Raw genomic sequence first — 27,882 nt, 5'->3', positions numbered from 1 at the left:
GCAAAACTGATGCATCAAGAAAAAAGCTACATACATAATATTTTTATGGCTCGTAACTATCCTGTCATTCACATGAATGACTGGGCCCCGAGAGAGTTTACGGGTCACACTGACAACAGAGGCCCATATTGATTGCACAGTTCACAGAAAAGATGGTGTCCAAACACACACCAACATGGCTGCGAACATGGGAATCTAAATAAAGCACCCCAGACTGGAGACACTGTGACAACCTTCCAGAGACGTCAAAGCTTCCTCCAGTAGATGACTCCTGACAAGAAAGCTTGCTTTTGACAAAGATTCTTACCCAAGCATCCTCCAGACTTGTGTTATACAGAGTTAACACTTGGAAGAGTTTCTTACAATATTTAAAAAGTTACAATACATCGTTTTGTGTTTTATAGAAAAGAGGCACGATATAGAAGGTTGAAATAAAACGGCATGAGCCACCTTATGAGTTCTGGGGTAAGGGGCAGGCTGTCTGCAATCCAGACTGGAATACCCCCTAGCAACCCAGTATGCTGAACAAAAACTGCTCAGAAGCAGCTCCAGAAACGTGGGGCCATCAGTCAATGAGCACAGCTGCTCTCACAGAACTCTAGTGCTCCTCAATCCTCCTGGCAAACAGCCCTCACTGCCAGCACCGCACAGAGGAGATGCCCGAAACCACAGCATCATCATCCTGCATAGGCCATCCGTCCTCCAGGCTGTCAGGCAGAGCTTTGCCTCCAGAAGGTTGGAAGTGTTTAGAAAGTTCAGCAGTCTTTGAAAAAAAGACTTAGGTGTTTTCCTTTACACATGGATATTATATATAGCTATAGTTTGCTTTCCCCAGGACTTGTTTTATTCTGAAAAAGAAGGGAATATATTCAATTCTGGGAACTCTTCATTGTTGTAGTTGGGTCCTTGGTCTCCCAGCATTGTCAGCATGTCCTGTGAGGATATAAGAACAGAGTTATATCTAGACTAGGATAGCACATTGGTAATTTAGTCACAGATGAGTTTGTTAGAGGAGGTACTGCAGACAAAGATGTCGACTTCCCTCTCAAGGGCACATAAGGCTTGTGTCTGAGGTTGCAGGAGAACAGTGAATTTAAATCACAAGCACTGACTGTACTGACTCCCTTTTGAAAACAGGGAGCACCATCTCACAGGAAGAATACGAGCTCCAGAGTTATCTTCACTTTATGTGGTTTTGCAGATTTTGGTGTTTTTTGTTGTTGGTGGTTTTGGTTTTTGTAAGTTATAGCTAGAAGGATTAATTCAGCTGCAAAACTGGCAGAGCTTTGTGCTGATTCTGTAACACATCAAAACACAAAGCCAGTCCAGCCAAGGCATCTCTGCCCTCTGCTTCCTGGTTCCAACTTCACCAGGTTACTCACAAGTTTGAGACCTCACCAGATATTAAACAGGGACAAGATGCCAGCACTTCAGCCCACACTTAAGCAAACACCATTCATCCCCACAACTTTGGCCTTCACCAGTCCTCACGCAGGAGGTTAAAAAAAAAAAAGCACCGTCTTACTGAGAAAACCTCAGGCTGGCTTGGCTGCGGCTGCTGCACGTGCTGCTCCCCAGACGGCGGGCCATGGTGCTGTCCTTGCCACTGCGGCCACATTCCCACACCTTCTGTTGCCCGTGTCTGGAATGGAGTAGGGGTCTGCGCTGCCTCTGTTGCTGTTCAAGAGGGAACAAGCCAGCAAGTATTTCTAGGTGCAACCTGGGGTTTTTAGTATTTCAAAGTGTGCAACTCATTTGTGGTGTCTAGCTGTTACACTGGGAACAAGGTGAGATCTCCCCTCTAGGGAGAGCCACTAAACTGTCAGATGCATTAAAACATTTGTCTGTTTCTGCCCATCTACGGGGCAGAACAACAGATGCAGTTGTCCAGAAGGGTTTGTTTTCTCTCACTTGGCCTTAAAATTGATTGAAAATCACCTGCCCAGGACCCTCACACTATGCCTACTGTTAAATCTGTTAAGGGCAGCATCTGCCAAAGCAAGAATTTAGCTGTGCCCTTAACATCTGGGCTTTCTGAACGTACAACAAATGCTGTAGGGCACTATCACATCAAGACGGTATCTGACTGATGCACCCAGCTCTATTCTGATGAGATTTTGTTGGTACTCCACCAACCTCCTCGGCCCCACAAGCTGTACTCACTGAAGCCAGTGCCACGGCTAGCAAGGTTTGGGTAAGCGGTCCCACTGGGGGAAGCTGTAGAGCCAGGTGCCGTCATTGGGCTGAAGGAGGACGGGGTGCCTTGGAAAGCCCCCATGCTGAATGAAGGGGGGCGAGTCTTCACTGTTTGGGATGCCACTTGCTGAAAGACAACAAGAAATGGGAGAAGAAGGATAGATGCTGTTATTTTCACCCTCATCTTAACTACGGTGAGAAGTTGCTGGACTGGCCCAGCTTCACACCTAATGACCTGTCTCCAAAGGAGAAAGTACGTGCACAGAGTATGTCCCCTTCCATTCTTGCCCATATGCCCTAAACTGTGCCAAAGAGCTCTTCAATGTGAAGTGCTTATCTTTGCCTGCATTTGCACAGCACCTAATGCAACAAGAAGCTGACAATGATGGGAAAGGAGAAGGGTCTTAGAGTACTTCAAGCACTCAAAGCAGCAAACACATTCCCTCTCATCTCTCCTTCCTCTAATATTTCCACTGAGAAAATACTAGAAAGGAGCTAATTAAAACCAACAACTATGGTGAGGTGTGGGGCAAAGCGGAGAGCACAGGGTAGCCCAGCAATTCACCCCAACAGCCACTGGCATTGCAACTCTTCAAGCCATTCAAATACCAATGTGAGCAGTAAAAAGCGCTCAACATACAGCACTGCTCTGCTAGCGAGTTAAAGCAGGTTGACTCATGCTGATGAGAAGGGCCTGTGGCATAGTGGGGGCTCAGGGCTTGCACTGAGGATTCAGACTTTGCTACCTGGGGTGTGAACGGTGGCCGAGTCCCCGGAGCCCAGTTGGTTCCGCTGACCTGAGCAGGGTTGGAGTGGCGTGAAATCTGTGCTAAGATCCGGCCTGCTGATGAGGGCTGTTGCTGAATAATGTTCACAGGAGGTACCATGCTGCTGCTCCTGGAAGAAGGAAGAGGCACTCAGAAGGATGCTAGGTATGACATACAGGACAAGCAAGCAAAAACGCTATCCATGCAAGTTACTGGTAGGGGAAAGTGAGCCCAGTAACATGGAGTAATTTTGCTCACATGCCAGTGTTCAACATGTTGCCCTGCTGCAGACAGCTGGCAGGAGCTGCTGGGTTTGTGAGCATGACTACTCTCACCCAGTTCAATTCTTAGGCTACAGCCTAGGCATGTCCAAGAGGTATAGCTACCCCACAGATAAGCTTCAGCAAGCAGAACAGCAGAGGGATATCAGGAAAAAAGTCTGAGGAGGTGATGATGAGGGTGAGGACTTGTACAGCAGAGGAGATGCTGGGCCAACTGTGGAGGGCCCCCTCAAAGCTCCTGGACCTCTGACCACAAGCCAAGTGGCACCGGACAGTAGAGCAGGGGTGCAGAAGCCCGTCTCCCCACCCCTCGAAGGGAAAGAGGCCTGGATGGGCTCCCCCTGTATTTTCTGTGCACACTACGTAGGAATGCATGGACAATCACTGCCATGCAGACTGGGGCTGAGAGTCCGCATCTTTTGCGGAGGGAGGCACAAACTGAACTGGAACAACTGCAGGACAAGATAAAGTTAACTCGAGGCCATTCAATGCACAGCACAGGAAGCCTCACCTGAAGTTCTCGGCAGGCCGTGATGGAGTAAAAGTGTTTCCCTGTGGAAAGATGGGCTGGTTGGCAGGGACTGTGCTGGCAGGAATGGCTTTGTTCTGGTCTGTGGAGAGAAGTCAAGAGAGTCACCAGTAGGAACAGGGACAGAAAACGAGCCAGCAAGAGACATGCCTATGTGAAGGAAGACTGTTTTGAGCCAAAGCATCGTATGTGACTGTTCCTTATCCAGACACGGACTCCAGATGCTTTTGTAAAATCCCATTTAATTTGATTTCCTCTCCATTTTCTAATAAACTTAGTATTAAGGTCTGCTGGGGATAAAGCATCCACTACATTCTATGCTCAGACTAGGAATTATCTCTGGGGACAAACATGAAAGATCAGGCTAAGGCAGGAGGTCTGATACAGAGCTGGAAACAATTTATCACCCACCCCCTTTCCACACCTCTCCAGCAACAAACTGGCTGCAGGACAACAGTGTCACAACAGCACGTTAGGGTACACAGGAGTTAATTCACCCAGTGTCAAAGTCACCACTGTTCTGCAAGACCTGGGCTGCCACAACAGAGTCATGCTGAACCTCTGCATCCAGAACTGCTCTGCATGACAGCAAAGAGCACTTGAATCAAAACTGAAATTGGATAAACATGCAACATGCCCCCAGACACATCTCACAAGCCCAGCGTTCCCTACCTGTATTGATACTGCTGTAGATTTCACTGAACCTTGGGTCCCTCTCCTGATTAAAAAGGCTCTCTGCTTTCTCCAATGGCTTGCTATGTTCTGGGCCAGCAGCAGTCACAGGCTGAACAGGAACCTGGAAGCAGGTCCAAGTGTGAGCCATTAGTACATCAGGCACAAAGAAAGTCAGCAAGCAAGGAGAACAGCTGAGGGCTCTGTACACAAAGACCTCACATGCAGGAGGCCATGCTGCTCTCCTGACTCCTAGGTGTTTTTATCAGGACAGCACGGCCATTTTAGGCTGGCAGAGAACTGACACAGACAGTGAGGAGGGTTCAACAAGAGTAGATGAAAATTGAGCAAGCAGATCTGCAGAACTCAGGTCAGAGTATTTTCCTATCCAAGTTTCCAGCAATCTCAAATCAGTCTTATGTGGCCACCTTTAAAGCCCCAGCAAAATGCAATTTAAATATGCAGGACAACAAATGTAAGGAGTAACTGAAACCCCTATAGATTTACCTGTGAGTGGTCGTAACCAGACAGACTCTCTCTTCCTGGGACCACCTCCAACTCTGTCTGTTGTGGGGGCTGCTGCTGCCTAAAATAGAAAGCGTCTGTAACAGGAGAATAGCGTCTGCTAAAAACGATTGCCAAGGAAACAGATACTCTGTGGTTACACCAATGATTCAATAGCCCAGAGGAGTTCATTGCTGCAGAGAGGAAAGTTTGGGTAGGAAGGCTATTTGACAGGAGGGCAGAACCAGCAAGAGAGGCACGGTAAAAGGAGCTGAGCACCTCCTGACCTTGAGGGCAGCTGTGCTGTGCCCATCTCCAGGGGAAGACTGACGCTCTGCCCCAGCTGGGGCCTCTGCATTGAGTTTGAAAGGGCAGGCCGAGATTCCTGGCTTGAGTTCCTTAAAGCAAAGGAGAAAAACATATATATTTAAAAAGTACCAAATGAAAGCAAACAGCTGGCTACTGCATGTAGGAGAACTTGTCTGTCTCAGACAGGACTGGAAGCCATTTTTGCAAAACCTATTCAAGTGAAGGATCCTTCCACTCAATTTCCATTGTCTCTGAAAGGGGCGGTGGTGATCACGTAATACAATGCTAACGGCTGTGAGCCAGATGGCTGTCTGCCCCCTTCAACTCAGTCACCGAGCAGGGGAACAATTAATAACCTATGCCAGAAGCTTGGCCAGTTCTGCATCACCGTTAAAGCACAAGCACAGGTTGTGGGGGCCTAAAAACCCCCCAAAGTTTTCTATTCAGATCTACAGACACTCCAAAGCTGGAGCCTGCAGGAACCACCAGCAGTTTTAGCTTTTAAGCCCAAGACACTGGTGCAGTTCTTTATGTTCTTCTGTTAACTGTCAGAATTTAGTTAAACACATTTTCCTCCCACAAGAAAGGGAGAGAAATATAGCATTTTCTCAAGAGTTCTTTTGTAAGCTGCTGATTCTGAAGTAGTACCCCATCTCAAAGATGAAACAACTTTATACAAATACCCTACCAAAGATGCACATAGATAAACTGCATCACAACCAATCAGACACAGATTAGTGCTTATCTGGTCTGAATTTGTGCAGTGTATTTAGAAGTTGTATACGGATGTGAGAATGGATGTGCATGGAACAAGTGAATTCAGAGAGATATCTCTAACGCTAGGACAGGAATTAAGGCCTGTATCAGATCTGCATCAGACTTCAGCCCTGCACTCAGATTGCAGCTCTTTAAAGCCAAAGTGCTCAACTCTTAATACTCTTATCAGAGAGCATCACCTTGCTAACTGGAGGAAGGGAAGAAGTGCTACCTGCACTCCAGGACCTTTCCCCACTGAAAAAGAAAAAAAATCCAGGCTTTTCACCTGCCCACAGGCACAAGCAATCTAGCCTTCTGCTTGCCTGGTTTGGAAAGATTCCATTTGGGGCACCCACCAGGTCTGAAGCTATGAACAACGTACAGGCAATTTTTTTCTTCATTTCAGTTGCTGCTCTTGTGTAATGGGCCTGGAGCTCACTCATGGGAAAAGACAGCAGCTCTGATCACTCCCAAGGGAGGTGCAACTGTAGAGCAATGTGCACTACCAACCTACTAAAATAGTCAACAGGAGAAAGGGAGCAGAAATGAGGGCAGCTTGCCCAGAGCATCACTCATGAGCTCATTTCTGAGTCCAAGGTCAAACTACAGCAGTGGAGGAAAAAAGTGTTTACTTTCTGCCATCAACTACAGACAGCTCTGCTCACATGAAAAACCACTCTGGACCAGCCACCCTCCTGGACTGTCACAGGAAGGCAAGAGCTGCATTCAAATCTGGACTTCACTCATATTCACTAATATTAGCTCTGAATGCAAACAGACAGGAAACTTGCTCCAGTAAACAGAGTTAGACAAGGCACTGGTACAGTTGAACTTTGCCAGCTTGCTAAGCTATACAACTGAGACAGCCAAAGGAATTAAATTTCTTGCACTTCATAGTCCTCTAGTGCCTGCCATGGCCCAGGAAAAGAGTACTCAAGGGACTTAGTGATTTCTCCAGGGCCTAAGCATAAATTGATGGGAAGCTTGGTGAGGAATAGAGGCCAAAGCTCCTGTGGCTCTGCGTTGCTGATTTCTCTGGGACAAGATCCCATCAGGTTCATGTGCTATCACTGATGGTTGGCAAGTCATTTCCATGTACATACTTGACATTGGTGTTGGTACAGATGATGTACTCAATTTCATCCGAGTAGGGGTTCTGGAAGGTAAAGGAGCTGGTTCTCATCCAGAGCCATTCCCGGTTTTTGGATCGGAATCGGAACATGACTGACAGAACCTGGCCTTTTAACTTCACCACCTAAAAAAAACGTAATGCCATCAGTAGTACCTGATAAAAGAAGGTGTTGAAGAGCAACTTGCTTCTGAGCACAAGCCACCCCCCATTACAAACTTGTGATGGCCCTTTGCCTGAAAGCCTACAAGACCATATCTCACTTTTTTCCCAGCTAAACAGCACTGCTACCATTCCCTTATGCTATCTTGAATCCCGAATGATGGTGGTGGTGGTGGGGTATTAAATCTAGTATCACCATTTTGGCTTATATTTTATTTATCTCTTTGCACTGGTGAGATGTATGAGAAAACCTCCAGCAAATGAAGCGCACGCTGTTGCTTCTGATTCCAGCTATTTGGACAAATGGATATGAGCAGCTGTTTTTGGAGTCATGAAAGCACATGGGCAGTCTTACCTGCCCTGCCACAAGTCCAACGCCCTCAGAAATAAGAGCAACCACAACAGGACAAACAAACCACATCCATTTCGAGTTCTGCACCACTTGGCTGGGCCCTAGAGATGAACCAGTGTTTCAGCCACAGAAGCATGGCATTCAGGTATGCACTTTGTAGCCATGTCTCTGGCCCTAAAAGCAGACTGGATCAGCAGCCAGAGGATGAATTCAAGAGTTAGATATCAGATGCTTCTGCTTTGTTTTGCACATTTGCAGTTACGTGACTATCTGTAACCACTTGCCATTGGACTAAGAAGAAGTAACTAAGGTTGATTCTTTTGTTTTTCCAGTTAGTTTTGCTGCTTTGCAAGCAACAAGACAGATTCCAATTTGGATACCACTATGCATGCAGATTGGTAGTTTAAGTTTTTTACCTGCTGAAAGCTGTCCCGCAAAAGCTGTTGGTCTTCTGGGTGGCAGAAATCCACAATGTCTTTCCCCAGAAGTTCCTAATTTTAAAGGAATTGGGAGAGAGACCAAACCAGTTTTCATCTGGCAGGCACGCTTCCTCTTTCAGGTCTGCCCCATTAATTCTATTTTTGACAGGTAGTTACTGTTCCCCCTTTCCAAATCATCATTACACAAACCAAGTGCAGGAACTGGCGTGCTGTATTTTAGAGAGAAGCACAACAGTATTTGACTAACGTTTGATCTCTAACCCAAAAGTAGGAAAAAACAATCTTAATTGACATTTGACATAACCCAGAGCCACCCACCCTGCCAACGATCAAAGCACTTTGAAAAGCAGATGAAAAAGCAACTGGTGGAGAAGAAACACAGGCCTGGTTTAGTGCCTGGGCACTGTTTTAATCAAATTTGTTAAGACAAGCACAACCACGATGTACGAAAGAGGGAGTAGGAAAAAGCAAGTTTGAACAACAGTTCTTTCTTAGAAAGCTCCTGTCATTTTCTCACCTGTGGCTGGTAGCCAACAGTAGCCACGCAGCGGTGATCTATGAAGGTGAAAATGCCTTCGGTGTTGTGTCGGGAGATGAACTCTGTTGGCTGACAAACGTTGTTCATGTCTGTACAGTTGGGCGAGCTAGTGACCTGCAAGGTAAGACATGTACATTGTTATCAGATCTTGCGAGAGCTGCTTTCTCCTGGCCTGCCAGCCCTGCAGTCAGATTTGTGGCAATCAGGGAACACCTTCAGACAGAACAGTTCAACTCTGCGGACTTTTAGGACAAGGCAATGTTGAACCATTGAAAGATGCTACACACCTGGAGTCTGCCAATAGCCACGAGGCAAAACTTGCTGCCCTGGCCAGCGTCCGGGTCATCATCAGGCAGTGAAACACCTGAGAGGGGAGTGCCAAAAATTCCAGCAAGGTCAATACAGGAAGAACTGCTGATTTCAGAGGAAAAAAGGCATGCAGTTCTGACTTCAATACATCTCTCCACCCTGTTTTGTAATTCAATATCCTTTCCCATGAAGGAATTCAGTAAATTAAGCTGCCTCCCCCCTCCCTTTTCTTGCCAGAAAAGTTCAAGATCTCTGTAACTTTCAGAATTAGCTAGTAAATTAGACAGCCTAATATAATTTTCATCCTCTACAGAGAATACTGTTTAGACACACATTCTCTGTTCCAGCATCTGCAAAAATTAGTTCAATCCTAAAATGACAAAGTGACAGATACATTTAGAAAGTATTTGCTTGCACATTCAGTTCAGAGAATGGATGATTTCAGACCACGTTTTTAGAAACGGACATAGCCGAATGCTTTCACTAAGTCATTACCTGCAGGGGGCCAGGCTTTTATGTAACCTGTGCAGTGCACCACAACGTAGTGAGGTTCACCATCTTTTGCTGCACCTAAGCCATTCCTTGGGAGAGAGAAACAGTTCTGATTGTGCTATATATTAAACTGGCTGAGACAAGTTTTATACTTGTATTTAAAAAAAAATCCACGCAACATCTTCAGGGTAAAGAGACTTGACATAAACCCAAGTGGTGTAAAGACAAAACTCACAGAATCACTAAGGGAGAAAGGGACCTCTGGAGGCCATCTGTGTCCAACCCCCCCTGCTCACGCACAACCACCTAGAGCAGGTTGCCCAAGTCTAGGTGGCTTTTGAAGGAGACTCCACGACATCCCTGGGCAATCTGTTCCAGCACTGTTACCTGCACAGTAAAGATGTGCTTCCTGATGTTCAGAGGGCACCTCCCATATTACAGTTTGTGCCCACTGCCTCTTGTTCTGGCGCTGAGCACCACTGAAAAGAGCCTGGCTCCACCCTCTTTGCACCCTCCCTTTGACCCATTGGTAAGATCCCCCCAAGCTTCCTCTTCTCCAGGCTGAACAGTCCCAACACTCAGCCTCTTATAAGAAAGGTGCTCCAATCCCTTGGACATCTTGGTGGCCCCCTATGGGACTCTTTCCAGTATGTCTGTGTCCTGTACAAAAAGAAACTAGTACTCCAGATGCAGCTTCAACAATGCTGAGTAGAGGAGAAGGATCACCTCTCTTGACCTGCTGGCAATACTTTGCCTAATGCAGCCAAGAATACCATCGGTTTTCTTAGCAGCAAGGGCACAATGCTGGCTCATGTTCAGCTTGGTGCCCACCAGGGTTCCTAGGTCCTTTCCTGAAGGACTGCTTTCCATCTGGGTGGCCCCCAGTAGTTGAGAATCTGTCTCAGCTTCAAATTAACACTGGGATAATATACACCAGAACCCAACAACAACAGTTTTGAAGAACACATTTTAAACTGACTTCAAACCCAAGTATGGAGTAAAGAAGAACTAACATTTCTCAGGATTATCTTCATCAACATACTGGTACTTTGGTTCATCTTCCAGCAGTTGTCTCCAAACTCTATGAGCTGTATTAGCCCATAGCCCACCCTATACAGTCACCAACCACAGCGTATCCCCACCACTGTCAAAGCTGTCATTTCTTTTGTTTCTAGCAATGCAAAGGGCTTGACCATAACCCTTGTGTTATTTACCTGCAGCGATTCCTCATAAAGCTGAGACGATTTACAGAAACCGGATCCACTGAGCTGTTGCCACACCTGTACCAGAATTAGAAGTGAGATGGGAAAAGCTTTTGTCTTTCCTGGTCACCATCAAAACAATCTAACAGCCTCGAATAAGACAAAGTACTCTATAAATGGGGATAAACCTTTGAAGCTCCATCACACAAGTCAAAAGCACTCATTCTACAGACTTCTAGAACTGTGATGACACAACGGGTCAAAATAAATTGTTACTTGAAACTGGGTCTCCTACATCAACAGCTGAGAGCTATTTTACCACAGGGCAAAGAAAAACCTCTAGAACTCAACTGCTAGCTCTGTGTGGAAAGCTCAACCCATGTTATATCTTGTCTGGCAGAATGAGCAAAAAGTGCTGGAATAAAGGCACGAAGGGGACATTAGCAAGTTCAGCTTCAGGCTCAAATGAGACTTCCAAGGACTCTCTCCATTACCTCATTCGGCAGATAAAAGATCTTCGTGAACCCATGCACATTCTCATGGACTGCTGGCCTTCCTTCTTGACAGTACCTGTCTTTAAATCTAGGATGCGACCTAAAGAAAGTAGTAAAAACAAGATGCTATCGCAATTTGAGTCCTTTCCCCAACACAGGCACCAGGTAACGCATTAGGAAACTAGTGAGATATAAGTGTCACCAATGGTACCTTTGGATGCATTCTCAGGGGGGGCTGCAGGATCCTTGTTAGAAAGGCACCAGGGTTTGGTTCCTTCTACAAAGGGAAGGTTTTAATCCAACCAAGTCCTTTGCTGGCTTTCACACTGCCCACCCCTGCCAATCCTCTCTCAGGCTGCTTTACCTGTCAGTGCATTCTCTGATGTGGAAAGCTGCTCCCTCAGCTTGCCCACGTCATCTGGGTGCACCTGGTCGTATAGGGTGCTGCCAAACCATTCAGACTGCGGCTGGTTCAGGACAGGAGTCACAGAATCAGAGACATACACCACCCTCCCAGTCTCACAGGACACTATGAACAGAAAGCCGTCGGCTGCCTCTAGGATCAGGTGTTTGAGTTCCTGCATTCACAACAGACAGACATGCTCTTAACTCCACAGACAAGCAGGTGACACCCTCTAAACCCACCCCAGGCACCTAACTCCCCCACCCACAATTTAATTCCCCCCTCTCCCCCTGTAATTGCAGTATTTCCCATAAAACAGCATTAAGGCAAGACCTGGTCAGTGAGAAAGGAGGGTTTGTAGGTGCCATCAGTGGAGGTATTGCCTGTGCCACGCAGAGACTTCATGTGAGAGACAGCCATGCGCAAGATGGTAAGCTTGTCTGGTTTACGGGCCAGGGCACTGCAGGTGGGCACCATGTCTGACAGCTCTGTGATGTAGGCAGTCATCTTGTTCCTTCGCCTACGTTCAATCTCGCTGTGATTTTCCCTAAAAAGGCCAGGGGGGAAAAGGAGGAAGACAAAGTTACTAACAGGCCAGAAAGCTCAGCCATTTTCCTATGGCAATGCTTCCACAAGGCCAAGGTGCAAAATACAGAGGTTCATCAGGAGTTAGGAGGACTACAAGCATCTCGCATGCTGGTCGTGCACAAAGGAACGCAGGAACAAGTGCAAGGAGAAGAGTCTACAGTTGGACCTCCTTCGCTGCAGACAAGAGAGCCTCATTTTAAACCACGTTGATTCTCTGGTACCTCATGAAAGCTATGAGCTAGGCTAAGCTATTTTAAAACAGAGAAGCTTTTCCACCATTTCCATACCACTTCAGCAAGCCAGAGGATTTCCTCCTTTACCATGGCCTCTGTTCTCAAGGTGGGATTCATCAGACTTGAGGGAGGAAGCTTTAAGCAGCTAGGCCCCATCAGCACTGGTTCAGACAGGCTAAGAATACTCATCCCAGCCCCTGTTTGAGGATTAAACAAATGCTACCCCCCACCCTTGTAGACACTCACTCATCTCCAATAACCATACAAGGAGGCCAGGGCTGCAATTAAGACTTGGACACCTAAATTACAACAAAGGGGCCTCACCTTACAGTGCCTTTATGAAGATACATCTCAGTTACACTGAAAGCTGGCGATATGGCAGGAGGGAAAACTTCTGAGGAGGAGAGATGTACATCTCATTTTTCTACAGATCAAGGCCAACACAGACAACCCACCTACCAGGTAAAGACCTGGGTGGTGCACACACATTTCCATTGAGGCAGTACAACAATGCTGCCCATTACTGTCCTTACAGATGTTCTTCACATGCCTTTTGCAAATCTGCTCACAAGGCACATTCCTCATCAAGTCCCCAGAAGTCAGAATATAATTTCTGTATTCAATTCTTTTTATCTAGTACATGTAATTTCACTGCAGCACTAACACAGGTTTTTCGAAACAGAACTTAAAAGCCAGGTTTCCTATACAAAAGGATGGATCAGATGCATGGAAGCACATGATCGGAAAAATGTAATGACATGAGCATTTGAAGGAACAGACAGGCAAGGGAAAGAGGATAAAAAATGAAGCATTTATCAACACCCAGGTGTGTGCAATCATTCAGTGACCTTGCTCCTTGCTGCAAGAAACCGATACTGAGAAAAAGAAGTGCTTCAATTATCACACTCACCTTTAATTCAGTTTCACCAAACTTGCATGCTCAATTGTGAAAATTAAACAACCTCCACTACAAAGGCTATTGGGAAATCACTAGACATTTTATTTGCCCCACTGCCAAATGTTCTTTACTTCAGGCTCTTACATGACAGCAAGAAATGATTACTGGGGAGAGAGCCACTATTTCATTGGAAGAGAAATTCCTGAAAGACACTGCTGTTTGCTGTAGTCACAAGCCTCACCTATAAGGTTTCCTTACCTCCTCAAATATTTAAGCTACGCAATACCGGAGTTAGGAAAGACTGTCTGAGGGTTATTTTTTGGCTTAAAACCAGAAAGTAGGCAGTAAACTGACCAGAACCATGACATTCTCAACACTCAGAACATACTGCATACTGTTTAAGAATCAATCTAGGGTGAAACAATCGAAAAAAGTTACAAGGTAAGTTTGCAGGATGGCAAACCACAATACAAGCCATTAATTCATGAATTATCAACCCTCAGCTCTGCAGCAGTAACAAGCCATGGGTGGCAAGCAACAGAAACCTTGGCAGTTATGCTGTTTTTGCAGTTCAAAACAGGGAAGGATACATTCAGGGTCAGTGTTTTGCTGTTGGAGAAATGCAGTCCTGACAACACACCATCTCTACCACCCGCAGCTGGGAACACATTCTCAGGGCACATTTCTATATTAATGGTACAGATTTCACAATGACTGCTTCAGTCATTTCAGTGAGAGTCATGGCTCCTAAGAAACTACAAACAGGAACTCAAGAAAAAATCCTGTTTTCAGTAAGCATAAATTGTTCTTCAACTTCCCTGGAAGCTTTTAAGGGGCCATGAAATTAAGAAGTAGAAAAAAATAAATAGTACACTTTTTAATGCCTGTTTTGACAGTACAATAGCATTCCCATGAGAAAACCTTACCAAGGCCAGAATGAGGCATTTGCCACCTTGATCCAGCACAAGAGAAACTGTATTTAGCACAGGTTAGCAAAGCTACAATACTCAGTGAAAGCAGTGGTCCAACCATGTTCTTCCCTGTAGCCTTCAGCAAACAAATCCTTTTGTGTATTCCCCAAAGACATTCTTACAAGGGAACTAGATGCCTTTCCCCTCCTAATTTGCATTACACAGCGATTTCCAGAAGTCTATTCACTTTCAAGTCCTCTACTGCAGCAGATGAGGGAAGGAGGGGGGAAAAAAAGGAGAAGGGATGCCTAGAGATACATAAAGGAAAGGAAATACTCTGCTTGTCCATGCTTGAAATCTCCGTTCTCCTACCTGGCAAGTCTCTCCTTATCCGCTGAACTCTGTTCATCATCAGACCTAAAAATAAAATCAGCGAGCTAAGCTAAAATGGAAAAAAGTTTAAAGAAATGAAAAATGGGAAGATGTACTAGGAAACCCAGCCTACAGATATGCCTGTTTTGCAGAAGATTAATTCCATAAAACAAAGCAGTCAGTTTGTATCATTACACATTAAACTAATCCACATTGCTTTAAAGTTTTAGAATGCTTATCAGAATCATAAAATAGGTAAGGAGTAGATTTTACATGTAACTGAGGTGCAGCTCATTCTGTGCGAGATTAAAAGGTTAATGGCAAAACTAAGAAGAGGGTCTAGACTACATTAAACTGCTCTTTAAAGAAAGAGGAATAAAAAAAATCAATAGCCTGTTTGAGGTTAAGAAATCAGAAAAGCAGATTTAAAAAATCTAAAGAGTGTAAGATTCACAGATAACACATTTTTGTAATGCTGTTACATGAACACCATTCAGGACAACATAGTCAAGATGGCTACATGACAAGTTACACACACACAGATGTTACGCACATCATTTACAAAAAGGCAGGCAGACATTCCCACCAACTTGCATGCACTTTCAGTTTTCAGGGAAGAGGAATCTGCAAACCATGTTTTGAAAAGGCTAGTAAGTTTTTCCGCTTGAGGCTTGGCTGCCTTGGATAACAAATAATGCTTCAAGAGCTACTGCCAGGAAAGGTGAAGGTAACCATGTGTTCTCAGTGAGGCACGCGGGCAATCACTCAAATGCTGAGCAACTAAGACATATAATGTGCATTTCTGGAGTCTAACAGGTGTATTTTAGCATTAGCCAGCTGTGACGCTTTTCCACTTCAAACAGGTTCTAATTCAGCACTTAAAAAGTGATGTTCTCTTTTATGCTCTGTTTTGCTTCACATCATCTGAGGATGGAGGAAGAATGTACTGAAAGATGTAGGCTACCAGAAAGTTATGAAGAGCATATGATACCAGCAGTCATGGAAAACAGATCTGTGAGCAGGCCAAGGGGGACAGATGCAGAGAGGATCTGTGGCACCCTTTTCTTACACCTGCATTCAGGGTGTCAGAATGCTGAAGACTTTGTCAGTACTCTTCACCTCCTGCTACTGTCCTTTAGAGAGTTGCCCAAGTCAGTAACTGCAAGTGATAACCTCTACATTAAAGTGCATAGGTACTGCAGATGTCCTAAAGACTGCAGACAACGGGTCTGGGCCTGGGCCTTAGCAACTTTGGGTGTATAACATTCAGTTCTGGGGTTGTGATGGTTTTTTTTGGTTGGTTGGGGTTTTGTTCTTTGGTTGTCGTGTTGTGTGTTCCTCCTTTCTTCTCCAACCTCGTGCATATTAACCAAGGTAATCAAAGGGCACACCACAACAGGAGTCGCAGGAAGCTGAGACCCCACTCCAGCTATGGTACCACTGTACAGTTAACAAGTAAGTCTTCTAACTTTAGAGACTACGAAACCATTCAACATCACAATTCCTGCCTACAGAATATGCCTTTTTGTTATTTTGCATTATCCTACCACTTAAATTATTGGGGTCTGCTATGCCTTAAGTTTCCAGAGCTTATGACTTGCACTAAGGAATAGTTATTTGGTGTGGGCTGGCAAATACATTTCCCATTTGCTTAATTTCAGATCAAGTCAAACCACTTAAAAGCTAGAGAGCCTCAGCTTAGAAGTCACTCCTAGATATTTGGCAGACGATCAGTGTGACTGTGACCTGAAATTTTGGCTTTGCAGTATTTCCCTCTGTGCACTAAAACTTCGACAGAAGTTTATAGCTCTGGCTGAAGCATGGACAGACATTTTATAAAAAGCCTTTATTCCTACACTAGTAGTTTCATTGCATCACCTCCAGGAAATTGCAGAAAGAGGCCCCCACAATCAACATAACACCCTGCTGATCCTCAGGGTCCTTGACACAACATGCTGGGCAGTCCACTCCCCCTTGTTCTCAAGCACTTTTATTTTAACTCCAGTTTCAGGAACTTCTGAAGTCTGATCTCTATAGGACATCTGATCTGTGTGACTCTTAGGACACACAACTAAGCATAGTATCTTGACCATTACTCTGCATTTGCTCACTTTTCCTCCTAGCAAGACATAACATGATGAGGCTTTGCACTAAGAGGACGATCTGAAATTTATAATACTCAATATACACAAAAGAAGCTTGCTTTGACAAAAAAACGTTATACTACAACATAAATGAAACCCATAAAATACTTAAATTTAGTTTCATGGGCTTCAGAAAACTGAAAAATACCATGAAGTTACTAGACAGTATAGAGGTGGTCTCAGACACCACCAAGTAGAAAATTAGCACCAAAATGCTGCCTATAATGTTACTGTACACTCTAGTGTCTACGAAATCCCTTATTTAAGGGAAGCTTCTGCCTAACTTACTCCCCCACAGAACATACAAGCCACACACACACAGGTAAGCACAAAAATTGCCAGAAAACCCTGTTCAAATAAAACCTAAGCTAAGCATGAAACTTGTCTCTGCAAGTTTCTTGGCAGGAGAAAAGCATGAGAGTCCAAGGCAACAGCTGAAATAGATATTAAAAAAGAAGACAAAGTTATCATACTCATAATGAACTGGTCCAAAAAAAAAAAAAAAAAAAGGAAAATATCTCGGTCCTTTGGTGCAAGATGCACCTTCCTTCAAAGAAGAGAAAAATCTAGCTGCTAATTAGAAGGGTGCTGCAGGATCTCTTACATTATGGTGGTTTGGCACCACAATCTTCCAAAACTGCAACACAACAAATTCTTACCTGGCAAATCTCTCCTTATCATTTGGCATTGGGTCATCATCACACCTAGGAGAAAGGGGAGAGGAAGAAAAAAAAAGTGTTTACACTTATTTCCCAAAGACAAAGAGAAATAAAAAAGACAAAACAAAAGACAAAAACACAAAGACAAAAAACAAAAAACACAAAGACAAAAAACAAAGACAAAACAAAACATGCAGAAAATGCAAACTCTGCTGAGCTTAGGCAATCCAGAACCATACTCTTCCTTTATCTAATTAAAATAAAGTGTAAACTTTTATAACATAGATGTCTTCCACATCACGTTCCTATCAAAGACAACGGCATTTCACTCAGTAATTTAAGTGAACACACACAAAGCAATAGGTTCAACTGAGCTTTGAAGATGCAATTAGCCCAGACCAACACCTTCATCCAAAAAAGATCTCATAGGTAAATCCTACGATCATCAGGACCATAATCATCTTGAAGCCATCCTGAAGTCACCTCTAGCAGATTGACGTACATTAGTTGTCCAATCCCAAACCATGTAGCGAGATTACAAATAAGTTACATGAGATCTTCCAACTCTTCTGCATTCCATATGGGTCGTGAGAGGAGATACTTGCAGGCTTGCCAACTCCTCAGGAACAAGGAGGTCTCTGTAATTGGAACATCCTCACAACAGAGGAGAATTAAGTGATACATATCTAAGGCCCTAACAAAAGCTCAGCATCTCACTGTTGTGCTGACAAGCTATTTGGCAGAAGATTCTTCTCTACAATAAACAGCGGCTTGGGCCAGCAGCATTGCTCCTACAGTGCTGTGCTGAAACAAACAGCAGATTGCTGAGAGCATTCACGGAAAATATTTAATCTTCTGCAGTGCTGGTATTGAACACTATCATCATCACTGAGTTCTGCAACACTGCTACCGCCCTTGCTGTGAGCTCAGAAGGCTCACCCCTGCAGCTGACCTCATCGCATTGTGGGGCTGGCCCTGGGCGTTTTGAGGTAGAGACTATATCCCAGGCAGTAACAGGATCTCCTCCCAACCACAGTCCCTTCTCCAGACTCACCCCATATGCACAGCAGCTTTGATTTGGCATCAGCTGCAGAGACAGAGAAATACTGCTTACTAAGAGAAAGGGAAGAGCTTAAGGAAGTGGATTGCTGCCTCCTCTCCTTCACAGCCATTTCTTTCACTCTGCACTGCTGGACAGGAAAAGCCACAGAAGCAGCAAGCTCCTACTCTGAGGGGAATGCAGAGACACTTAGATGACACAACAGAAACTTCTGGATGTGATGTTCTCCCTCACCTGAGGAATTTACTGTTCCCTTCTCCATCATCATCAAAATCAAGCCTGAAAAACATAAGCAATAAGAGAATTATTAACCAAGCAGTTTCTCCTTTACAGGATATTTTTTCCTCCATCCTTGCAGGGATGCAGATGATTCCTGTAAGGAAGATTTAAGTAATCCCAAGTATTAACATGAAACAATCCCCAAGATTTAGAATGGGGCTTCTTTTATGTGTCTAACAGAAAGAGAGCAAGGAAACGGTTCAAAAGACAGGCCACTGAGCACCCATTGCATCATAAACTCCTACTCCAAATGCTCTGGATCTCACAGCAGCAATCTGAAGCACAATAGGCTGCCACAACTGCTTCTTGCTGCTCAAGTGACTGATCAACAACCTACAAATAAGAGCATTTGCAACTCAAAAGTTTGGACCAGTTGCATTAAGAGAGGAAAAAAAAGAGGAGGGCACAACATTTCAAGAGTTACAGTTCAGTCTGGTGACCTGCACGGTCATCCTTAGTTCAACAATGGACAATGTCACAGTGCTGTTAGAAGCATGTTTTGTCCCTGTTACAAGTGTATGTGGGATGGCAGAGGAAAAGCTTTTCACTACACTTCCTTTCAGGATGGAACATCGGTATGTAGAGACAGCATAGCAGCATGCATGTTTGTAAATGAAGTGAAGGAACAAGCAGCAGACAGCATGGGAGGAGCTGCAGGGGAGTGGGAGCATCAATCAGCAAATGGAGGTAAAGGAAAGAGTGAGTGACAGGGAGAGCGCAGAGAGATTTTAATTAGCTTGAAAGTTAAGAGGAAGTTTTTTGTGCCAGGAATTTAAAAGAAGCCACTCAATATCCTTTTAATTTGCAAAGGCATTTTTAGCAAACAAAAAGCCTACCACAAGCACATTGCGGCTTCCCCCCCACCCCATCCCAAAGAGGGCGCAGTTGTAAAGGTCTGAGCAAGGCACAGACTTTCCCCGTTCCCCTACCGCTCCTGCAGCAACTGGCTTGTCTCACTGTTTCTGTGACTCCCGTCTCAATCCGTGGCAAATAACTCCCATTATCCTCTGAGTTTTAACTCTACTTTTTAACCCCCCGTTTTTGTACACGACACAGAACCCTGGTTTTATAGGATACAACTGGCACAAAGCATACCACTCCACAGGAAAAGGACTTCATACAGTGCACCTGAAGGAATCTGGCAACTCTGCTTAAAAGTAGACAAGTTCCCTCATCACAAGTCCAACCGCTCTTCAGGAGAGCAATGTTTCCTCAAAAGCACACTTCACACACATCCAGAAAAGAAGTAAAAAAGCCACCCACGGAGTACACACTCACCCAGGACGCCTCTTGTTGGCTCTCTGAACGATGGCTCCTCCAGCTTGTGCACCCGACCCAGGGTTCCCAGAGCTGACAGCTGCATTCAGCGAGGAAACATCTGATGCCATTTCTAAACAGGAGGGGCAGAAACACCATAAGAGCATTACATCAAATCCTCCTCTAGTTCAGACAGAGTAGTCTCAACACACAGCTCTCATTAAGAGCGATGGCATTTCAGTGTCTGAAGTAGAGAGATTTTGTGCAGCATGCTTCTAGTCCTTTTATCTACTGCCACTCCATGGCCTGCGCTCAGGGTCCATTTCAAGCTTTGACTACATGCTGTTTCCGTAAGCTCAAAGGCTTAGCTCATTAAACTAAAAGATGTGGTCTCCTTTTTAGACAGGGGAGGAGTCTGATGTGATCATGGGTTGGGGCTGAAACAACTCTCATATGCGAGCTGCATAAGCATGCAGAAGGGGAGGAGAAGAGTCATGGGTTCGCCTGACCGACTTTACCACCACCTCCTTCAGAGGGTGCATTTTCCAGCCTAAGAGACAAAAAGTTCACCAAGGTGCTTGTAAGGCACCTTGAAAATGATGGTCTTTCAGATGGACATTCCTATTGTTCAGCAGTCCAGACCTGCAGGCAGAAGGGGCGAGATTGCCAGGCTCTGACTGTGCTCCTCCACGACTGGCCGCACACCCAGAGCAGAACAGCCATTCTTCCCCAAAACAACACTGCCTCTATTAGGTACACCGCTTGGAGCTAGAAACCTTGCGTTTTATGCACAGAGAAGTTCCACAAGCAGCAAGAAACTTAAGGAATTCTTTAAGAGATGAAACAGGCAGGTAACGCTTGCAAAAAGCGCAGAACTGATGAATCCTAAGATATACCGCTAATACCACAGCGTAACGTATAAGAGAGGTTCCACACGGATACACGATCTGTGGAAAGGGATGCTTAAAGAGGTGAAAATACACCCCTTTCAGTGTATGGGAAAGAAAGAAGTCTGTAAGGGAGAAGCTGAACGTGCTGCCCTCCTCACAAGCCAGATGGCAGGCCCAAGATTACATATTACACTTTTTCCCCACAATGAAAGCCAAAAGCCCCGGCTCTCTATGCCAGCATACACCAAAACCCTCCCATGGCGGCGTGGGCAGGCTGGCTCCCAGTCCGTGCCCAGACCCAGCAGTACAGATGCCGCCCGTTCCTCCCCGTGCACTCAGCGAGCGGCTCCCAGCTCTGACCAAAGCCAACGCAGACTTTCTCAGTTCCTCACAAGCCAAGACCTGACATTAGAAAGCAGCGTTCGATAGCACAGAGCCTGACTTCTGACTCTCCAGTAGGATTTTTTTTCCTTACTCCCAATTTAGAATTCAGGAGCACACAGAAACCAGCTCTGTAGTGTTATAGCTGGCTCAGCATGCTTTCAACTGAAACCTCATCATAGGATATTACCACAAGAGCTGTGTTGAACTTTCTTCTACATTAACACAATTTGATCTGCAACAGATCCAGAGCTTTTCAAACACAGGTTAAAAGGCATTTGTTCATGTTTCTGAAATAAGCCAACTCTATTTGTTTGAACGGCTGTGGTTCTTTGCAGTTTGCTGCTAACCAACTGCTAGACTGCAACCAAAATACTCATTTCAGCCAGAGCATCTCCCCCACAATCTTTGCAAACTGCACTGCACGGAGTGCCTTGAAGGTAGAAAAAACAATTCTGCTTTATCAAAGTGGAGCGGACACACACGCCCCTAAAAGCCTATTGCTGAGGTTCCCAGACCACGGCAAAGTGGTACACTGACACTGAGAGCTTACACATCAACTGCTGCCAGAACTGGAGGGACAAAACAATCAAAGTTGGGTTTAACAAATACGGCAACAAATCGAGCCTGAAGCTCTGGTGAGGTCAAATCTCAGCTGAGCCCAGGCCACTAAAATATTCCTAGACAAGTAAAGGAGAACCATAGTGTAGAGAGCAACTCTGCAGCAATGCCCATTTTTACTTCTCACATCAAACAAAACACAGCCTTCGGCACCCACCCCCCACCCTCCCCAGAAAAGGAGAAACACAAAACTATTTTCAGCATCATAGACAGATCAGCCTTTAACAAGTTTTTTTTTTTGTTTTTTTTTTTTTACACTGTTACTGAAGTCGGCTTTCAGTCCGACAGCAGTTTAATCTAAGCAGTACTTACACAGATAGATGCAGGATCACTTGTACTGATTTGCTTCCTTCTAAGCAACTGGCGTTGCAGAGAAAGTTTCTTCCTTTCCAGTCCTTATAATTTCCTAAGGGTGACTAAACTATGGAACAAATATCCAGGTCAGCACTTAGCAGTTCAAGGGGCCAACAGACAGACCCGAAGAGCACAAGCACACAACCTCAGCACTAGCCACAGCAACAAAATACAAACAGCTCTGTGAAGTTTCCAAAAAGAAAACTGAGAATAAAGTCAGGTATGGATACAGAGACTTTCACCATGCAAGGTTGGTGGTTTTCAACACGTGAATACATGAGGTCTCTGCCAGGAAATCAGTCCCTACACGATAAGCTCAAGCCAGCTGATGTGATGCACTTGAAATAACTGGAGGCTGGCCTTCCTTACACCCATCCTCCAAGCTGGGCCCAGAGAGGTTCCCATCTCCTTACACTCTCCCTACTTGATTTGGGATTGCTTGGGCACTGCCACTGATGGCTGTCCTCTGTGCTGCTTCCCTCATTCCCAGGGGAAACCCTGAGGTGCAGAGAGCGCTGATATCAAAGGTCTTCATTTAGTGGAGCACAGCCCTGAGCGCAAGCAAACCAGGTCAGATGCTTTATTCCTTTTTAATAGGCAGCTTCCCAAGGAAGTCTGTGGCTTTTCAACATATGTATGCAAATACCACGATTTGAACAGAAATAAAGTTTCTGGAGCACTGCAGATTTATTTTTTTTATTATTATTAAGAAGAGAGGAATTTCCGGCTTAGGGCAAGGGAAGGAAGTGACACTGTACTGTTCCTCTGCAAATCAACTTCTAACTACAGTTGGGGGAAGGCGTCTGTCTGTGTTTTTGAAGGCCTCACCTGAGTCTTTGCTACTTCCAAGGAACCTACTGCATGGACTAGCATCTCACATTAAATCCCTTTGCCTCATGCTTCAGCTTCCTACTCCGAAACATTTGCCTCTCAGGGTACAACATGCCCTTTCACAAATGAAAGAACATAAAATATCTTGACATTTGATAATGTAAACTGGTAATATGTTGCTCTGCACACTAAAAGAGCATCAAAATGGTTCTGTACTCCTTCACATGACCCACCACATCCCCACCCCAAAAAAGGAGCTCATGGGGCAGGCAGATGGGATGGCAGGACATTCTAGCTTTTTCATCCTTCAGTATTTCTAAGTTAGGCACTCACACGAATGCAAAGCTTCCTTTCAAAACATTAAGCAAACATTAAGCTCAAGTCTTAACTCCTCCCTCACCCTCCCAATTTTTCCCCAGTCCAAACACAGGTCGGATAACAATTTTACGTGGGGATCAGAGAACTGGTAGAACACAAACGTGCTCTAACTATCAATACAAGCTCCAACTTCGTACATGGCAATGAGGGTTGTGGTGAGGGGGTCTGAAGTGGCCACATACACTAAGTTCAGTGGCCCAGATGTCTATCCTGAGAAATGGAGGCGCTTAACAGAAATCCCTCCACAGCTGCACATGAGAGTCCCTGGGTCCGAGCATAAAAGACAAGCCACAGCTAGGCAGGAGCAAGCAGAGCAAAAGTCCCAGTTACCAGAGTCAAACGATTCTCAGGAGAAAAGCTGGGTCGTCATAATCTGTAAAGGCTGATTTCATTTAAAACTACAGGCCCTGGGAAAGCTGCCAACCCAAAGTGATCGGCAGGTCACAGGTTCCAGGGTGCTTAGCTCTGACTCAACACACCAGTACTCAAAGTGGTAAGAACAGCATCTTTCAAATTCTCCAGAATAACAAAAAAAAAGGCAATGGATACACTCCTTTGAAACAATAAATGTTGAGAGCAAGCAACAGGACAAACGTTCATTTTCAGTTTTGAAAGTGGTTTCTTCAAAAATCCAGTGTGTCACCAGGAGTCCCAGGCAGTCCTTCTGGGAACAGGGTGTGTTTTATATGGCCACTACTGCAACAAGCAATATTCCTGTTAGGTCTCTGTTCCAAGCCTTTCCAGAATCAATCCCTGCTTGCCTTTAGCACATTACATCTAATTAAGGCCAGAAGAGATAAGCAGAGGCAGCAGAAAAATTAAGGATCCTTATTTGTAACTGAATACAAATGTGCAAACACAACCACAATTCAGCCAACAATTACGACCCAGAATAGAGTAGGCTAGAGAACAGCTAAGGGAATGTAATCTCGAGAGCCAGACTTCCACCCCAGCTCCCCTGGGAAGGGCTCTATTGCAACTACTGGCATCTCAACAGTGAAAAACGTCAAAAAAAGTCACTGAAAATATTCAGAACTGTGATTTACGAGGCAGGCCTGTTGTAGCTCTGAAATGCATTGTTACTGTACCACTTTGCCTGCTACAACCAGGCACTGCACAAGGCACAGCAAAAAAAAAAAAGGCAGTTGCTACTGCAATTTCTAACCTGAGCAGCATCTGGTTGCTTCCCAGGCCTGGCATCCATCAGCTCTTTTTTGCTTAACAAGATTAGTTTAAATTTAATCATTAGTTAGCTCCCTGAAAAGCCAAGGAACTTCAGAGCAGGTCTGTGAGCAGTTAATAGCTGCTCAGATAAAACAGCATATGTTAAGTAACAAACGTTTGCATTTCGCTCACAACTATAAGGCTTCAGCCTGAACAACACGCATGGCTTTGTATTTACGTGTCTCAGTTTCTGCATCTCTGGTTTGTTAAGACTTATTTTTTCAGTTGGTTGAGGTGCTTTCAGTTGTTTGAAATTCCCATGCAATGCTGTGTGGGAATTGGCTTACTGCACATGAAGTAAAGGATCCGCTTTGTCACCTGAGGACAACTATGCCAGCTCAATGCTTTCATCCCATGGGAACCCTCTCCAGGAAGCATTATAGAAATCAATGCAGAAAACAAACAGATACATCTTCCACCTTCAAGTGTTTGAAAGTATACATTCAGAAAAGCAACGTGTTTGAAACGAAGCTGATAAACCATATATTTATCCAGTCAGCAGTGCTCTAATAATCTTAATATTAAAATCTCCAAGTTAATTCGAGTAAAACAACCCCCTTTTTCCCCCCACCCCACCCTCTCTCATACTTCCTCCTAGGTAGCGAATGCTATTTTCTTTTCAATCCTAGCCAGGAAATTTTAACAACATAAAGCTTGTTTAAATAGACACAACCGAATAACACTTCACAACTTAAGTCTTTCTCAATTAAATAAGACGAACAGTCTGTGTGGTGACTCACCTCGCCCTTGAGAAGATGAGTAGAACAGTTTGGCAGATTTATTTCTCAGTTTGCTTTACCTGAAAATGCAGAAGTGTTTACCCATCTCTCACAGGTTTCTGCTTTGCCCGTGTAGCAGTTAGAGGAAGGACAGAAGGCCCAGGATGGCACCAGACTGAACACAAACCACACTTTGAACACTTAAAAGGAGTTCTAACTTATTTTGCAGTCAGCTTCTTCATCTTTCACCATGGCCTGCTCAACCTGTGAGGACATCTTGTGTATTTTCAGGCATTTTGCAGTACTCACTGGAGCTCTGCAGTCTACTTTTCAAGATCAAGGAAAGTACTCTGAAGAATACTCTTCACAAGTAATTTATCAAACTAATAATCTCCATGTATATAATGCTTATGCAGACTAAGTATTTTAATGGCCTCTCTGTTTAGAAGGACTAAGTTAGTATTGGTCAGTCTGTTTACTGATAATTACAAATACTAAACGCAAATGTTGAAAGTTCCCTCTCTTTTCCTTGTGAATTTGTTTAAAACTTTTCCATTATCCAAAATGTCATGCAACTCTGAAGACTACAGTTGTGTAAACACTTCATAGTACAGGAACAGTTTAAAGCAATGTGTATCTTCCTTTCTTCATTCACTGAATTCTTACACAGTTGGCCCATAACATACATTTTCCATTCTTACCCCAGGCAACAGCTTTTTTTTTTTTTCTGGCTTTAAATTTAGCTACATATCCTTTGTCTGCCAAACTGCAGAACCTCGATCAGCACTACACTAGCAGGAGAAATGAGCTTCCTGATCAACTCCACACCACCACAAATGCATATGACTAAGATTTTACTACTTGGAATGATTTCACTGTTTCAATGGGATGCTGTTGTGAGCCAAAAGAACGTTTTACCACAAGACTAGAACACAAGTTTGACAGTTTCCATTTCAGATATGTTTTTGCTAAGTGGGATCAGGAACGTTTGCTTCTTCTAACGCGATTTCTACCTTCTGATTGCCGAAGAATTTCAGCTCATTATGTGACACCACAGCCAAGCATTTCCAGACACCAGTTCTGCACCTTTGCCTCAAAATCACCACAGACAAATGACCCAATGTGTTTTCTCAATATTTAAAGCCACAAAAGCTTCCTATACCAAGTTAGGATGAAAAAAAATCAAACTTCACAAGTTGCATTGAACAGTGCTCGATAAACCTGAACAAGTCACATGGCCCAAGACCTCCTCAGCCTCAAGCCACATGCAAGAATAGTCGGAAACCACAAACCAACAACAACAAAAAAAGAGACATTGAAGCTCAAATTCTGATCTCAGTCACCACGTTGTAAACTCACAGCAAACTTCACAGACATCAGGTTATTCCAGATAAGTGCTGATTTCAGACCAGTTTAGCCAGAAATTTGAAGAAAGCCTGAAGGATTCGTTTATTCTTTTTTCCATCAAACTTCAGATATCACCAACTTCTAGCTTCCTCCAAACAGGGGGCTACCCCTTGGTTGCTAACCTGAGAGAGCAAAAGTTGAAAGAATATCCTACTTTTTGCCAGCAGGTGCTCACATCCTTGGTTACACACTAGCTATTCAGCTCAGTTGTTTAAAGAGATGGAGAGAAAATTTATGAAAAAAAAGACTTGTCAAAACAACACATCAACTTTTGTCTGCTGCTAATTAAGAAAAGAAACTTAAGGAAGCATACAGCAAGAAAGGGTCTAAAAGCAACGTCAGCCATTAAGGACAGCAAGTATTGGACTCGCTCCCAACCAGAAGGGGAATAACAGAAGCCAGACCCCAGCACCAAAGCCACCAGCCGGGGCATCTGCAGGGCCCACGCAAACCATTCACGCTGAGACAGTAAAGCCGAGCACGGACGCCTTCCTCCACACCGCGACGCGATGACATTCCCCTCTCCGCTCCAGCACCTCCACAGAACCGCCTGCTCAGCCAAGGGCCACCGGCTGGATTCCTGGGCTCAGATCACCTCCCCACCGGCCCTGTTCTCCAAACCCTCCCCGAGCCGGAGCCCTCAGCACCCTCTTCCCCACACGGGCTCCCCTCCTCCCTCCTCCCTCCTCCCAGCCTCCACGCCGCCCCGAGCCAGCCCTAAGCCTCCGGGCTCAGCTCCGAGCCCCCCGGCCTCCCCCTCCACCCCCCGGCTCCCCCTCGGGGCCTCCCCCGGCCGAATCTCGCAGCTGCCCCCGGCCCCGACCTCACGGGGCCCTGCCCGCCCACAGCCTCCCTCAGCCCACCCCGGGCCCAGCCCCGACCCCGCTAACGGCGCTGCCAGCCCAAGCTACCGCCCCCTCACGGCGCCGCTGCCCCCAGGCAGCCCCCTCGCCCAGCCCAGGGCCCCCCGGGCGCGACGTCCCCGGCTCGGCCCCGCGGGGCCCCACGGGGCCCCGCGGCTCACCCGGGTTGGCGGCGGTAGCGGCCATGGCTCGCGCGGGCTGGCAGCCGCCCCCCACCAAGATGGCGGCGCAGGAAAACCCTCCGTGCCGCCGCGCAGCCTAACCCGCCCGCCTCGGGG

General features: G+C 45.3%; 1 protein-coding gene across 9 annotated transcripts; it reads right to left on the bottom strand.

Annotated features, from left to right (window-relative positions):
• Positions 1-284: 284 nt before the first annotated feature.
• ARNT (aryl hydrocarbon receptor nuclear translocator) lies at positions 285-27,882 on the bottom strand. Of its 9 annotated transcripts, none has more exons than XM_035570648.1 (23): positions 27,766-27,882; positions 19,958-20,069; positions 18,635-18,679; positions 17,341-17,385; positions 14,538-14,582; positions 11,869-12,082; positions 11,497-11,710; positions 11,344-11,409; positions 11,133-11,232; positions 10,651-10,716; positions 9,440-9,525; positions 8,923-8,999; positions 8,615-8,749; positions 8,074-8,148; positions 7,118-7,269; positions 5,237-5,347; positions 4,953-5,031; positions 4,446-4,569; positions 3,756-3,855; positions 2,943-3,093; positions 2,164-2,323; positions 1,526-1,677; positions 285-933 (listed from the first exon to the last, which is right to left on the bottom strand). In XM_035570648.1, exons 1-23 carry the CDS (start codon positions 27,788-27,790, stop codon positions 844-846), a joined length of 2,424 nt encoding a protein of 807 aa, XP_035426541.1. In that variant the 5' UTR covers positions 27,791-27,882; the 3' UTR covers positions 285-843. The 9 variants fall into 9 exon arrangements, with proteins under 9 accessions (XP_035426541.1, XP_050571800.1, XP_035426544.1 ...); XM_050715843.1 differs by having other exon boundaries at positions 1,535-1,677; positions 27,766-27,878; XM_035570651.2 differs by having other exon boundaries at positions 2,994-3,093; positions 27,766-27,878.

This window comes from Cygnus atratus, chromosome 28 (assembly GCF_013377495.2).
Source record: "Cygnus atratus isolate AKBS03 ecotype Queensland, Australia chromosome 28, CAtr_DNAZoo_HiC_assembly, whole genome shotgun sequence".
NCBI classification, from domain to species: Eukaryota; Metazoa; Chordata; class Aves; order Anseriformes; family Anatidae; genus Cygnus; species Cygnus atratus.
The sequence above is the reverse complement of the archived record's forward strand: the minus strand, read 5'-3'. Positions and strand labels throughout refer to the sequence as shown.